This window comes from Microtus ochrogaster, chromosome 10, assembly GCF_000317375.1.
Source record: "Microtus ochrogaster isolate Prairie Vole_2 chromosome 10, MicOch1.0, whole genome shotgun sequence".
In the NCBI taxonomy this organism is placed as follows: Eukaryota; Metazoa; Chordata; class Mammalia; order Rodentia; family Cricetidae; genus Microtus; species Microtus ochrogaster.
In genome coordinates this window covers 21,567,341-21,578,787 of record NC_022016.1, presented here as the reverse complement: position 1 = coordinate 21,578,787, position 11,447 = coordinate 21,567,341, and the positions used below count along the sequence as shown (strand labels likewise).

Below are 11,447 nucleotides of genomic sequence, written 5' to 3'. Positions count from 1 at the left end.
AGGCAAAAGGGAAAAAAGAAAGAAACTTCTCTCTGAAATATCAGATAGAGACCGTTACAGAAAACCACAGTTAACAAATTAAGTCATGGAGCCCAGTCCCAACTGATACATCTGCAATAAATGTCCTGCATCTAAAGGTTGGATCACAGAGGAAGGGGGGTGAGAAGCTTCTAAGAGCCAGAAGGACCGGAAATTTTCTGAGACTGTGTCTCCTAGGAATGTCAGAAGCATAAAGTCTCATCAACATGACTGCCTAATATGAGCTGAACAAGGAAAATAGACATGCCAAAGTGGATGGAGAAAGTCCGTAAGGCTTCACCCTACAAAAAGTACAGCCAACTAAGCAATGCTGAGAGTGGCAGAAACAGTATTCCCCAAAGAAGAACACACCAGCCAGTTACCCACACAGACAAATAACATTACACAGTCTGAGTAGGTTGTATTTGTGTATTTAAAAGTAATATATGTTATTATTATATTTAGAAATATATTTAAAAATATAAAAAATAATAAAAGAAATATATATACATATACTAATGAAAAGGCATGAGTTGTAAAAGAGCAAGAAAAAGAATATGGAATAGGAAAAGAGGAGGGAGAAATGGGGTAATTATATTACATCTCAAAAAATAAAAAAAGATAAAATTGAGCATAAACGGCTCATGTAGGAATTACTGAGTACTTGCATAAGGAAAATACATATCACTTCCATTTATCATTTCTTGGTTAAGCAACTCACCTAGTAAGACCTAAATTGTAAGGCTAGGAGAAGTGCAATCACCCATGAGACTAGAAAAACAAGGGAAACTCAGAATGCCTACCAGAGCAAGCAAAGTGAGCAATGACAGAATTACCAGTTCTCATCAAGAAAACCAATAAAATCCATGATAAATTGGAAGAATATCAGTATTCTAATGATTAAAATAAGAATTATAATTCAAACCATACAATGTGAAAATGTTCAAGGAATAATCTAAACTTACTCAACAAGCAAAATAAAGAAATTTTGTCACATTCCTAGAAAAGACAATAGGACTGGAAAGACAGCTCTGCCGTTAGAGGCAGGGTCACAACTAAAAGAACAAAAAGACAATAAGTACACTGTACTTCCAAAAAGGATTAACTAGTAAAATTATAAAACAAAGTCTAGAGTAGTTACTGATACTATTGAAATGAATGAAAGCATACAGTTTTTCAGCAGAGAAAATTATAAAAGAACAAATTGAAAATTTAGAAGTAGAAAACATATAACACTGAAATTAAATTTTTATATGTGTTCACAACAGATATGACAGAAGAAATATATAGTGAACTTGTGTGAATTCGCAGAATCCATCCAATTCAAACTACTGGGAAAGAAAATAATGGAAACAGAGAGGAAAACAGAAACCTCAACTACAGTTTTGCAGCAACTTGGTTCTGCAGAAATTCTAAGAACTAATGGCAGAAGACCTCCCATATCTAGGGAGGTCTAAATGTAGAGATTCAAGAAACTCGCTGAATATGACAAACTCCACCCATTAACCCTCAGAAACCTAATAACTAACTAATATGCATTGGCATATTAAAATCAAACTAGGAAAAACTGACAGGAAAATCTGGAATGGAAGTAGAGAAAAAATGAGATAACAGATGTAGGAGACAATCATTTGATGACTGGATGACTGGAGAGGTCACACCAGAAACCACGTAGGAGAAAAGGAAGTCGCAAAACATTTACAGTTTGGGAAGACTACTGTCAATACAGAATGTCATATTCAATGAAAACATTTTCTAAAAATAAAGTTAAATAAAAATATTGTAAAATGAAAGAAAAATAATAAAATCCATTAAATTTTTAATCTCTAAAACAAATACTAAGAATTATGGCTAGCTGTTCGAAGAAAAATATTTGATGGCCCTTTCAATGTGTGTATGTCAGTTATGATATAATCATGGGAGTACAAATAACTTACATCCTAGTAAGGATTTTTTATTCTGAGATTATAATACAATTACATTATTTCTCACACTCTTCATCCCTCTCTCTAAATCTTCCTATATACCCCTCCTAATTTCTGTTTCAAATTCATTAACTTTTTTCATTAATTGTTACATGCATTTATGGCTAAGATTATAAATATAAACTCCTAAATAAGCCTGCTCAGTCTAGGCAGATTTACTTATATGTGTGTTTTCAGGGCTAATCATTGGTATTGGATAACTAGTTGGTGTACTATTCCTTAGAGAACACAGTTTTCCTGCTCTCGGCATTCCTTAGCTGCCTGTAGTTCTCAGTCCCCAGCCACTGCGGCCTGTCTATTGTAGTTGTCCTTGGTTAGCTCACATTAGGGCCATCAGTTGGTTGGTGAGACTTTATGGGTTGTAGTGTATGACATTACTAGGGGACACAGTCTCACAGCTAATTCCATGATTCTCTCTGGCTCTTCCAATCTTTTAGCCCCTCTTCTAAAACATTCCCTGAGCTTAAGATGAGGAAATGTTTTGTAGCTGTATCCATTAGAACTAAGCTTCACAACTCAGCTTTTTGATTGGTGTGGTTTTCTGTAATGATCCTTGATGGGTCATAAGGACTTCCTTGTAAAGTTTTATGCCTTTTTTGATGGTGTTAATACCAACATTAAGATAATTAGATATGTATATACCTATATATCACTAAAATCATAAAAAGAGATATATAAAAAGCTAGTAGACAAATTAAAATGGAATGCTGAAATAAATTCAAATAATCAAAGAGAAAAAACCATAAAGGGAACACAGAAGAAATCAACATTTTTTTCTCCTTTTTATTGATTTTATTGTGCTATACATGTTTCCCTGCTCCCCTCCCCTCTTCTCCCCTCTCCTTCTGCCCACTCCCATGGTCCCCATGCTCCCTATTTACTCAGGAGCTCTTGTCTGTTTCTACTTCCCATGTAGATTACAACCATGTAAGTCTCTCTTAGGGTCCTTATTGTTGTCTAGGTTCTCTGGGACTGTGAACTGTAGGCTGGTTTTCTTTGCTTTATATCTAAAAGCCACTTATGAGTGAGTACATGTGCTCTTTGTCTTAAATGTCCCTCGCCTGAAGAATAGATAAAAAAAATGTGGTACATTTACACAATGGAGTACTATATAGCAGAAAAAAAATAATGACATCTTGAAATTTGCAGGCAAATGGATGGATCTAGAAAACATCATATTGAGTGAGGTAGCCCAGACCCAGAAAGACAAATATCATATGTACTCAATCATAAGTGGCTTTTAGACATAAAGCAAAGAAAACCAACATCTTTAAATGACAGAAAAATGCAAGCCTATCAGCAACATATTAATTATAAATGCCCTAATTACTTAACTAAAAACCAGAAAGTGAAAATGCATAAAGGAAAATCAAACCACTCCTTTTTACAAGAAATTCACAGTAAATATAAAACATAGTCAGGTACAAAGAAAAAAGATTGGAAAAAGGCATGCTATGAACTGAAATGAAAAAGTATAGTGTATTGGACAGAATTTCTGAAAGTCTGTATTTAGGGGTCTCAAGACAATAGACCGCAGGAATCCCTCCTATCTTAGGACTCCCCAGACCTCAGAATATACTGCCTCTGTCTCACATCCAGCTGCTAAATATTTGAAGAAATGTAAACTCACTATGGTTTGGAAAGGGTCAGTTCCCACATACCCACCCACATCTAACCTGAAGAGCTTTTGTCAAGGTAACCAGTGGCTGTCAGGCCTAAAGGATATTTCAACCTCTGCTCTGCTGTGCTTCCAAAGCAATGCCACTACTGACTACAGAGTCTTCTTGGAACATGTTGTCCCCAGGGTTTACTTTTGGCTTTTCTTTCACAGCCTCCTTTATAGCCTTTATAACTCAGGAATCATAAGTCGAATTTTCCAAGTTTTATCCTCAAGCATTTTTAGAATGAATTTTAAGAATGAGTTAATGAAAAAATAGAGGAAGACAGGCCTCAGAAGGATCAGAGAGTTCAGGTTTTGGTATACACTGATGTGCTCATCGACAGAAAAGTACACACTCAAGCTACAGTACAAAGCAGAACAAAATGATGCCACAGAAAGTGCTAGCAAAGAACCTTCCTGAGGTGATGCAATCAATCTGCTACCTGGATAAAGGCGACTAAACTAATAGCACACACACACACGTGCACACACACACACACACACACACACACACACACACACACACCACCCATCTACTCACTAAGTATATGGCCAAGTCCAAAGCATTTGAACAACTCAGTCAGCTTTCCAATATCTGTGTCAGGAAGCAGTATCACCACCCTCATTTGCAGCAGAAAATTCTGAGATCCAAACCCTACTGTTAGCAAGACAGAACTAGAACCTATGTACCAGATGTTGCTGAGGCAACCTGTCCTTCTAACATGGATGGGACTTAGAATCCTAAAGCTGATTACTACACCTAAGGACAACAAGGAAGCAGTGAAGGCATTTACTTATAAAATGAACCACTAAACTTGCAAAACTAACCACCTATGTCTAGATTTCTTACTGTAAAAATAAGACCCTGTGCAATAAAAATACTGCGTTTTCAAAAGCCACAGAAATGCACTTACTATGTGGGTTATAATTTATAACTACAACTTCTGTTATAAAGGATCATGTTAGTTTTTGTAATGTATACTTAGTAGAATTCCAAATGGATACACATCTCAAAGCTCATGCATGCTCTTAACCCAGCAAACACTATTGCCTCTCATCCATGTAAAGTCTCAGGTTTGCCCTACCCCCTCCCTCAAAGTTTTAAGAGGTTCAGATTAGAAAGAGCACGTGCAAATGCCTTGACATTTTGGAAAAAGCGCTGCTCAACAAAAGACATAAACAAAAGAGCACACATACATGAAGACACTGAACTCTCCAGGATGATATGTCACATCACCAGGAGGAGGATTCATGGTGCATGTGTTCCCTTCTTGAGAACCATGGCGAGAAGGCACACATCTCCCATGTGAGGTGATGACAGTGTGTGCAGACCTGACTGGCAGTTCGGGTATGAGGCTGAGTACAATTTCATCAAAAAAGAAATTGTTTTAAAAAATAACAATTCGAGAAACAATTTCTGTTCACCAAGTTTTGCCTTTCTTAAAATACAAGCAATTAGTTTTATGTGACTAATAGTAGCAATCAATAGGAATTGGTACAGCCCAACTAGTTACCAGATGCTAACCAGTACAACACAGTACTAACAAATGAGAGCAGAGACCAAACATGAAGAAAGGTCAGTATGTAAATTCAAATGTTCAAATGTGCAGTGTTCCCTCCTTCATCTTAATTTATCTTAGTAGAGGTCAAAGTATCATTAAACTCTCATTAAGAATCTAATAAAGGCATATAAAATTGAACTGACATTCTAGGTCCCAAGTAACTGCTTTTGATACTTATTAGATAAATTCCTAATATTTGTCTTTATAAACACTAGATATCAGCTGTGGCCAGATTGCTCTTGGCCCAGGGTGTCTTTGCAGCAGTGAAGAGCACCTCAAACGTGCTTGTATTCACAGAGCTTATCTGGGGTTCAGCGGAGGTCAGGGAGCAAACAGACTGTAAGCTCATGCATAAAATACCCCAGGGGTCAGGGGATGACAGGAGCAATGGCAAAAATAGTAAAGCAAGGAAGGGAGAAATGTGGGGCAGAGAGAAGCAGAGAAGATTGGGACAAGGAGGGAGGGGTTGGTTGGTGACTGCAGTTCCAAACACCACAGTCCCAATGGCTGGGTTGTTAAGAGCACTGGCTGCTCTTCCAGAGGACCGGGGTTCAATTCCCAGCACCCACATGACAGGTCACAAGTGTATGCAAATCCAAACACCACAGTCCCAAAGGCGTCACTGAAATGCTGGCAGTGGAACTGAAACGGGAAAGAAAGCAGAGCCGAACCACAATTCTCACCCACCTAAGGTCAGCCAGGGTAACTCCTGTGCTGCTAAATGTCATCATTTACAAGAGGTCTACAGCTGAGTCTAAAAACTGTGGTTTTTACTTAGAAGTCGCCCCACGCATTATAACCAAACCCAAACAGGAAAACATCCACTCCAATTACTAACAACCCTCTGAGCATTTGTTACATCCCACTACATCACAAATATATTCATTTTATAAAATTCCCCAAATGCACATCCCAAAAGTAGAATTTTTTATTTTTATTTTTAAATTAGCCCAAATTTCATCACTGCTAAAATTTTAAGACATAAAATGAGTGCTGAAGCAGAATTTTAATCATACAGATGAATCACAACATGCATCTTTAGATAGGCATGTATTATGAATAAGTCTCGTTTTCTACAGAGAATAATCACATGTTCTAATTACCATTTTGGTTATACGCATAATTAATTATATTCTGTCTTAATGGGACACACTGAATCTTCAGACGGTTATAAGCTGTAACTATGCATACTACGAAACCCAACTGTCAGTGCACTGCCAAACAAAGGAGCCCTGCTGTAGTGCCTGAGAGTGATAGCAATATGCATATCTCCGGACAGGATACAGTGGAAAAATTAATTGCTTTTTTCCCTCTCTACTGTTCCTCCATACTATTTTTATGTTATATGATTGATCACTTATCCTAAATTACATACACAAACACTCACACACAGATATAGCCAAATAATCTTAGGAGCAATGAAAACAGAAATATACATGGGACCAAAGACCCAAAGAAGACAAAACCATTTTGGTCAGAACTTACTGATTGTAAACTTTCATTCTCTCTCAGACAAGCTGTGTGGAGCTCGGATTTCAGAGTTGCGATGTGATTTCGGTGTGATGTCATTTCCTTCTCTAATGTGGAGATTCTAGCGCTTGCAAGCTGGTAGACATCCATGAAACTTTTAATCATGGCCTTGAGAAACAAAAATAATGTCACTTACAATCCAAATGAAGTTGTCTCCAAAACATAATGTCTGTTATTTGAAAGCAAAATCATTACAATTAAAAAATAAACAACTTTTTATATTGAAAATAGTCACTGAGAAAGCTTAGGAACGGGATGGGGAGATCGCTCTGTGGGGAAAATGCTGGCTGCACGAGAGTGAGAAGCAGAATTCAACCCCCAGCACCCATGCAAAAAGTTAGGCATGGTGTTGCACATTTACAACTTCAGTTTGGAGGGACATGGGAGGATTCATGGAGATCACTGGCCACCAGCCTACCTTAACACTGTTTCAAACAACAAGGTGAATGGTCCCTAAGCAACAAGACTGGCTCAACATGTGCACAGGCACACATAAACTCCCACATGCACGCACATACTTGCACACAGATGAGCATATATACAGAGAGATAGAAACTTTTGGGAAAAGATTTATTTAAATCAGATGTACTGTGATCTATTGTGCTTAAAATTTAGAACACAGGTTTTAAATATGGCACACTTACTTTCCGTAATAAAATTAGATTCAGGTTGTAATTTGACCTAAATTTCAATCTTATAAAAGACAACACATGGGTATATGAATAACATATTAATATTTCATAATGAGCTGACTTAGTAAAACTTCTAATCTACCTAACAAAAGAGTTCAAATAATCCTGTGACTAACTGCTGATTCCTATATTGAGAGAAAAGTGTCCTCTGGCCACCATATAACACAGAGGCGTCCTCAGATACAATCTGCATAATAATAACAATACAAGCAGCTGCTGGCTGTCTTACCATCTTCCCTAAATAGTGCAGAGCTCTGTAACATGGTTTAACCATATTCTATAGTCTTTTCCTTATGAAAGAAACCTTCAGTGAATTTTAACCCAAAGGGATTCTATTGTACCCTCTTCAACTAATCTTACAAAATGCTTTAAGTACATCAACATTAATTCAAACATTTCAAAGATATGTTCAAAAGCAATACTATAGCATTAATGAAGGAAATGTTCCTAGTACAGGCATATCATGCAATGAGCGATAGAGTCTAAGAATGTATAAATTACATTCAGTCTGATGGGCTAAACTGAAAAGGCCTTGAGAGACCAAGGTATTTATTTTAGCAATTCTGAATGAAAGTGGAGAATAATTTAGTGAACAAGTAAAAAATAGTGTTCAGTGTCTGAGAAGCAGAAGTAGGCTAGTTACTAGAAAATTCAGAGGTTTCCCCTAATAAATTCCTATTTGCCCTCAAACATCCTTCTGAGACAGCAGCTCTTTCAAGAACCATCTACAAAGCCTCAAAACTGTTCTTAGTGTCTGTCCTCACTCCCCGTGGGCTGCTCACACCAGCTTTGGCAGTCGCATTCACTGGAGACATTTACTACGTTACATGTTTTCTTGTATGTCAGACAAGCAGTCTGTGAGGCCAGGCTCAATATCTACAATTTGTATCCCAGAGTGTAGTTCACAGTGAGTATCTGAGCAAATGGGTTAAGTAACAACCTCTGAAGCATGTATTAACTAGAAATTAGGAGAAATGAAAAACTGCAACCTACCTATTTGTATAAATTACCTTATAGAAAGGAATAACGGTACTTGGAAAATATCATCTTAATATCCAACCTAATGGATAAAGTATTAATCACATTTTTCTCAAGATGGAAGGAAAAAAAGCATAGCTCTAAATATAAAACAGACTACCTAATATAAATTCTCTGCTGAACAGTAAATCATGATACCACCTGGGGTGTGGGAAGATATCGTGTGTCCTAGCCTACCCCACCTTGAGTCATTTTAAAATAAGTTTATATCTAATAATAATGGGTATGTCCTGAGGTGCCAAAAGTCTGTAAAACTCAGACAGAAATGAGGCTGGATACTTCAGCAGTAGAGTGCATAAGGTTTGCGTTTATCACCGAGGTGGCAAAAACATCCAGTTACATCTGTTTCTTCCTATGTCCAGTCTCTCTTCTCTAATGAGTTACTAAATCCACCCAGTTCTTGCTCTGTTACATACATAGCATTCTGTTCTCAGAAAACATAACACAATCTCCAGGGCCTTTATCTCCTCCCTTGCTATATAAAATAGGAATAAAAGAAACTTTACTCTCTACATCCAAAACTATTGTGAGATCCATACAACTAAAATACATAATGTTTATTAGTTATTTACTACAATCAACAACTGTTATTACATCTCTTTATAGTAATAATATGGACAAATACTGTCTTTAATTTTTCAGGGTAAAGCAGAAGGATATTACCAAGTGAGTAATACGGCAATGAGATTGAAACCAGGGAACATATAAAGCAAAGCTGTTCCCCTACACCTCTAATTGTATTGTACTGTATTGTATTGTATTGTAATGTATTGTATTGTATTGTAACGTATTGTACTGTATTATATCTCTTATAAGACATGCTTCTAAAATAATAAACTCCTGAACCTCACTGTAATACTATTGTTCTATTTTAACTTCTGCTCTGAAATCCTAATGACATAACCTCTGGTAAGTGATTCACATATGTGAGTATACACACATATAAATGCAAGTATATATGAATATATTCTTGCTATATAAGGATATAAATGTATAAATGACTATAAACATTCATATAACTTAATAAAAACAAGAATTATTTTTCAATCAGTAAAATGCTCTTATATTATCATTTCAATGTTAAGTCACAAAAGTTACAACCTTTAATATTTTGAGATGAAACAGTTCAACGTTTTTCATATTTTGTATTATTTTTATTGAGCTATATATTTTTCTCCACTCCTCTCCCTTCCTCCACAATCCTCTTCTACGCTCTCCCACAATTGCCAGTTTACTCAGGAGATCTTGTCGGTTTCTAATTCCCATGTACGTTAGATTCATGGATGTCTTTCTTAGGATGTTTTGTTGTCGAGGTTCTCTAGGATTATGAATTGTAGGCTGGTTTTTCTTTGATTTATGTCTAAAATACACTCATAAGTGAGTACATATTATATTTGTCTTTCTGGGTCTGGTTACCTCACTCAATATGATGTTTTCTAGATCCATCCATTTGCCCTCAAATTTCAACATGCCATTGTTCTTTTTCTGCTGTGTAGTACTCCAATATGTAAATGTACCACATCTTTTTTATCCATTATTTTGTCGAGGGGCATTTAGGTTGTTTCCAGCTTCTGGCTATGACAACTAATGCTATTATGAACATAGCTGGCCATGTGTCCTTGTGGTATGATTGGGTGTCCTTGTGGTATGATTGAACATCCTTTGGGTATATGCCCAAAAGTGGTATTGCTGGGTCTTGAGGTAGGTAGTTTCCTAATTTTCTGAGAAAACACCATACTTATTTCCAAAGAGACTGTACCAGTTTACACTTCCACCAACAATAGAGGAGTTTTCCCTTTATGCTACATCCTCTCCAGCATAAGCTGTCATCAGGGTTTTTTATCTTGGCCATTCATACAGGTATAAAATGGCATCTTAGAGTTGTTTTGATTTGCATTTCTCTGATGACTAAGGATGTTGAGCATTTCCTAAAGTGTCTTTCAGCCAATACCAGGCTGTTTTCAGTATTGTAGCTCTGTAGTAGAGTTTGAAGTCAGGGATTGTGAAACCTCCAGAAGTTTTTTGTTTTTTGTTTTTTTTTTTATTGTACAGGATTGTTTTGGTTATTCTGAGGGTTTTTTCCCCTGTTTTTCTATATGAAATTGAGTACCGTTCTTTTGAGGTCTGTGAAGAATTTTGCTGGGATTTTGATGGGCATTGCACTGAATCTGTAGATTTCTTTTGGTAAGATTGCCACATTTACTATGTTAATTCTACCTACCCAAGAGCATGGCGATCTTTTTATTTTCTGGTATCTTCTTCAATTTCTTTCTTCAAAGACTTAAAGTTCTTGTCATACAAGTCTTCTGCTTGTTTGGTTAGAGTTACTCCATGATATTTTATGCTATTTGTGGCTATTGTGAAGGGTGATGTTTCTCTGATTTCTTTCTCAGCCCATTTATCATCTGTGTAAAAGATTTTTTTTCTAGTTAATCTTGTATCCTGCTACACCACTGAAGGTGTTTATGAGTTGTAAAAGTTCCTTGGAGGAACTTTTGAGGTCACTTATGTAAATTATCATATCATCAGCAAATAGTGAGAATTTGACTTCTTTTCTGATTTGTATCCCCTTGATCTCTTTTTGTTGTCTTATTGCTCTACCTAGAACCTCAACTACTATATTGAATAGAGATGGAGAGAGTGGACAACCTTGTCTTGTTCCTGATTTCAGTGAAATCGCTTTGAGTTTCTCTCCATTTAGTTTGATGTTGGCTGTTAGCTTGCTGTATATTGCCTTTATTATGGTTAGGTATGCTCCTTGTATCCCTGTTCTCTCCAAGACCTTTATCATGAAGGGATGTTGTATTTTGTCAGAGGCATTTTCAGTATCTAATGAGATGATCATGAGGAGTTTTATTTTTCAGTTTGTTTATATGGTGGATTACATTGACAGATTTTCCTATGTTGAACTATCCCTGCATCTGTGGGATGAAGCCGACTTGATCATGGTGGATGATGGTTC

At 36.5% G+C, this 11,447-nt stretch overlaps 1 protein-coding gene across 1 annotated transcript in view; it reads right to left on the bottom strand.

The window, feature by feature from the left end:
• Positions 1-11,447, bottom strand: part of Ccdc171 (coiled-coil domain containing 171) — a 351,463-nt gene that overhangs the window by 49,706 nt on the left and 290,310 nt on the right. The window contains exon 25 of the mRNA XM_005352686.2: positions 6,711-6,863. Coding sequence (XP_005352743.1) covers positions 6,711-6,863 — 153 coding nt within the window. The remainder of the gene's footprint in view (positions 1-6,710; positions 6,864-11,447) is intronic.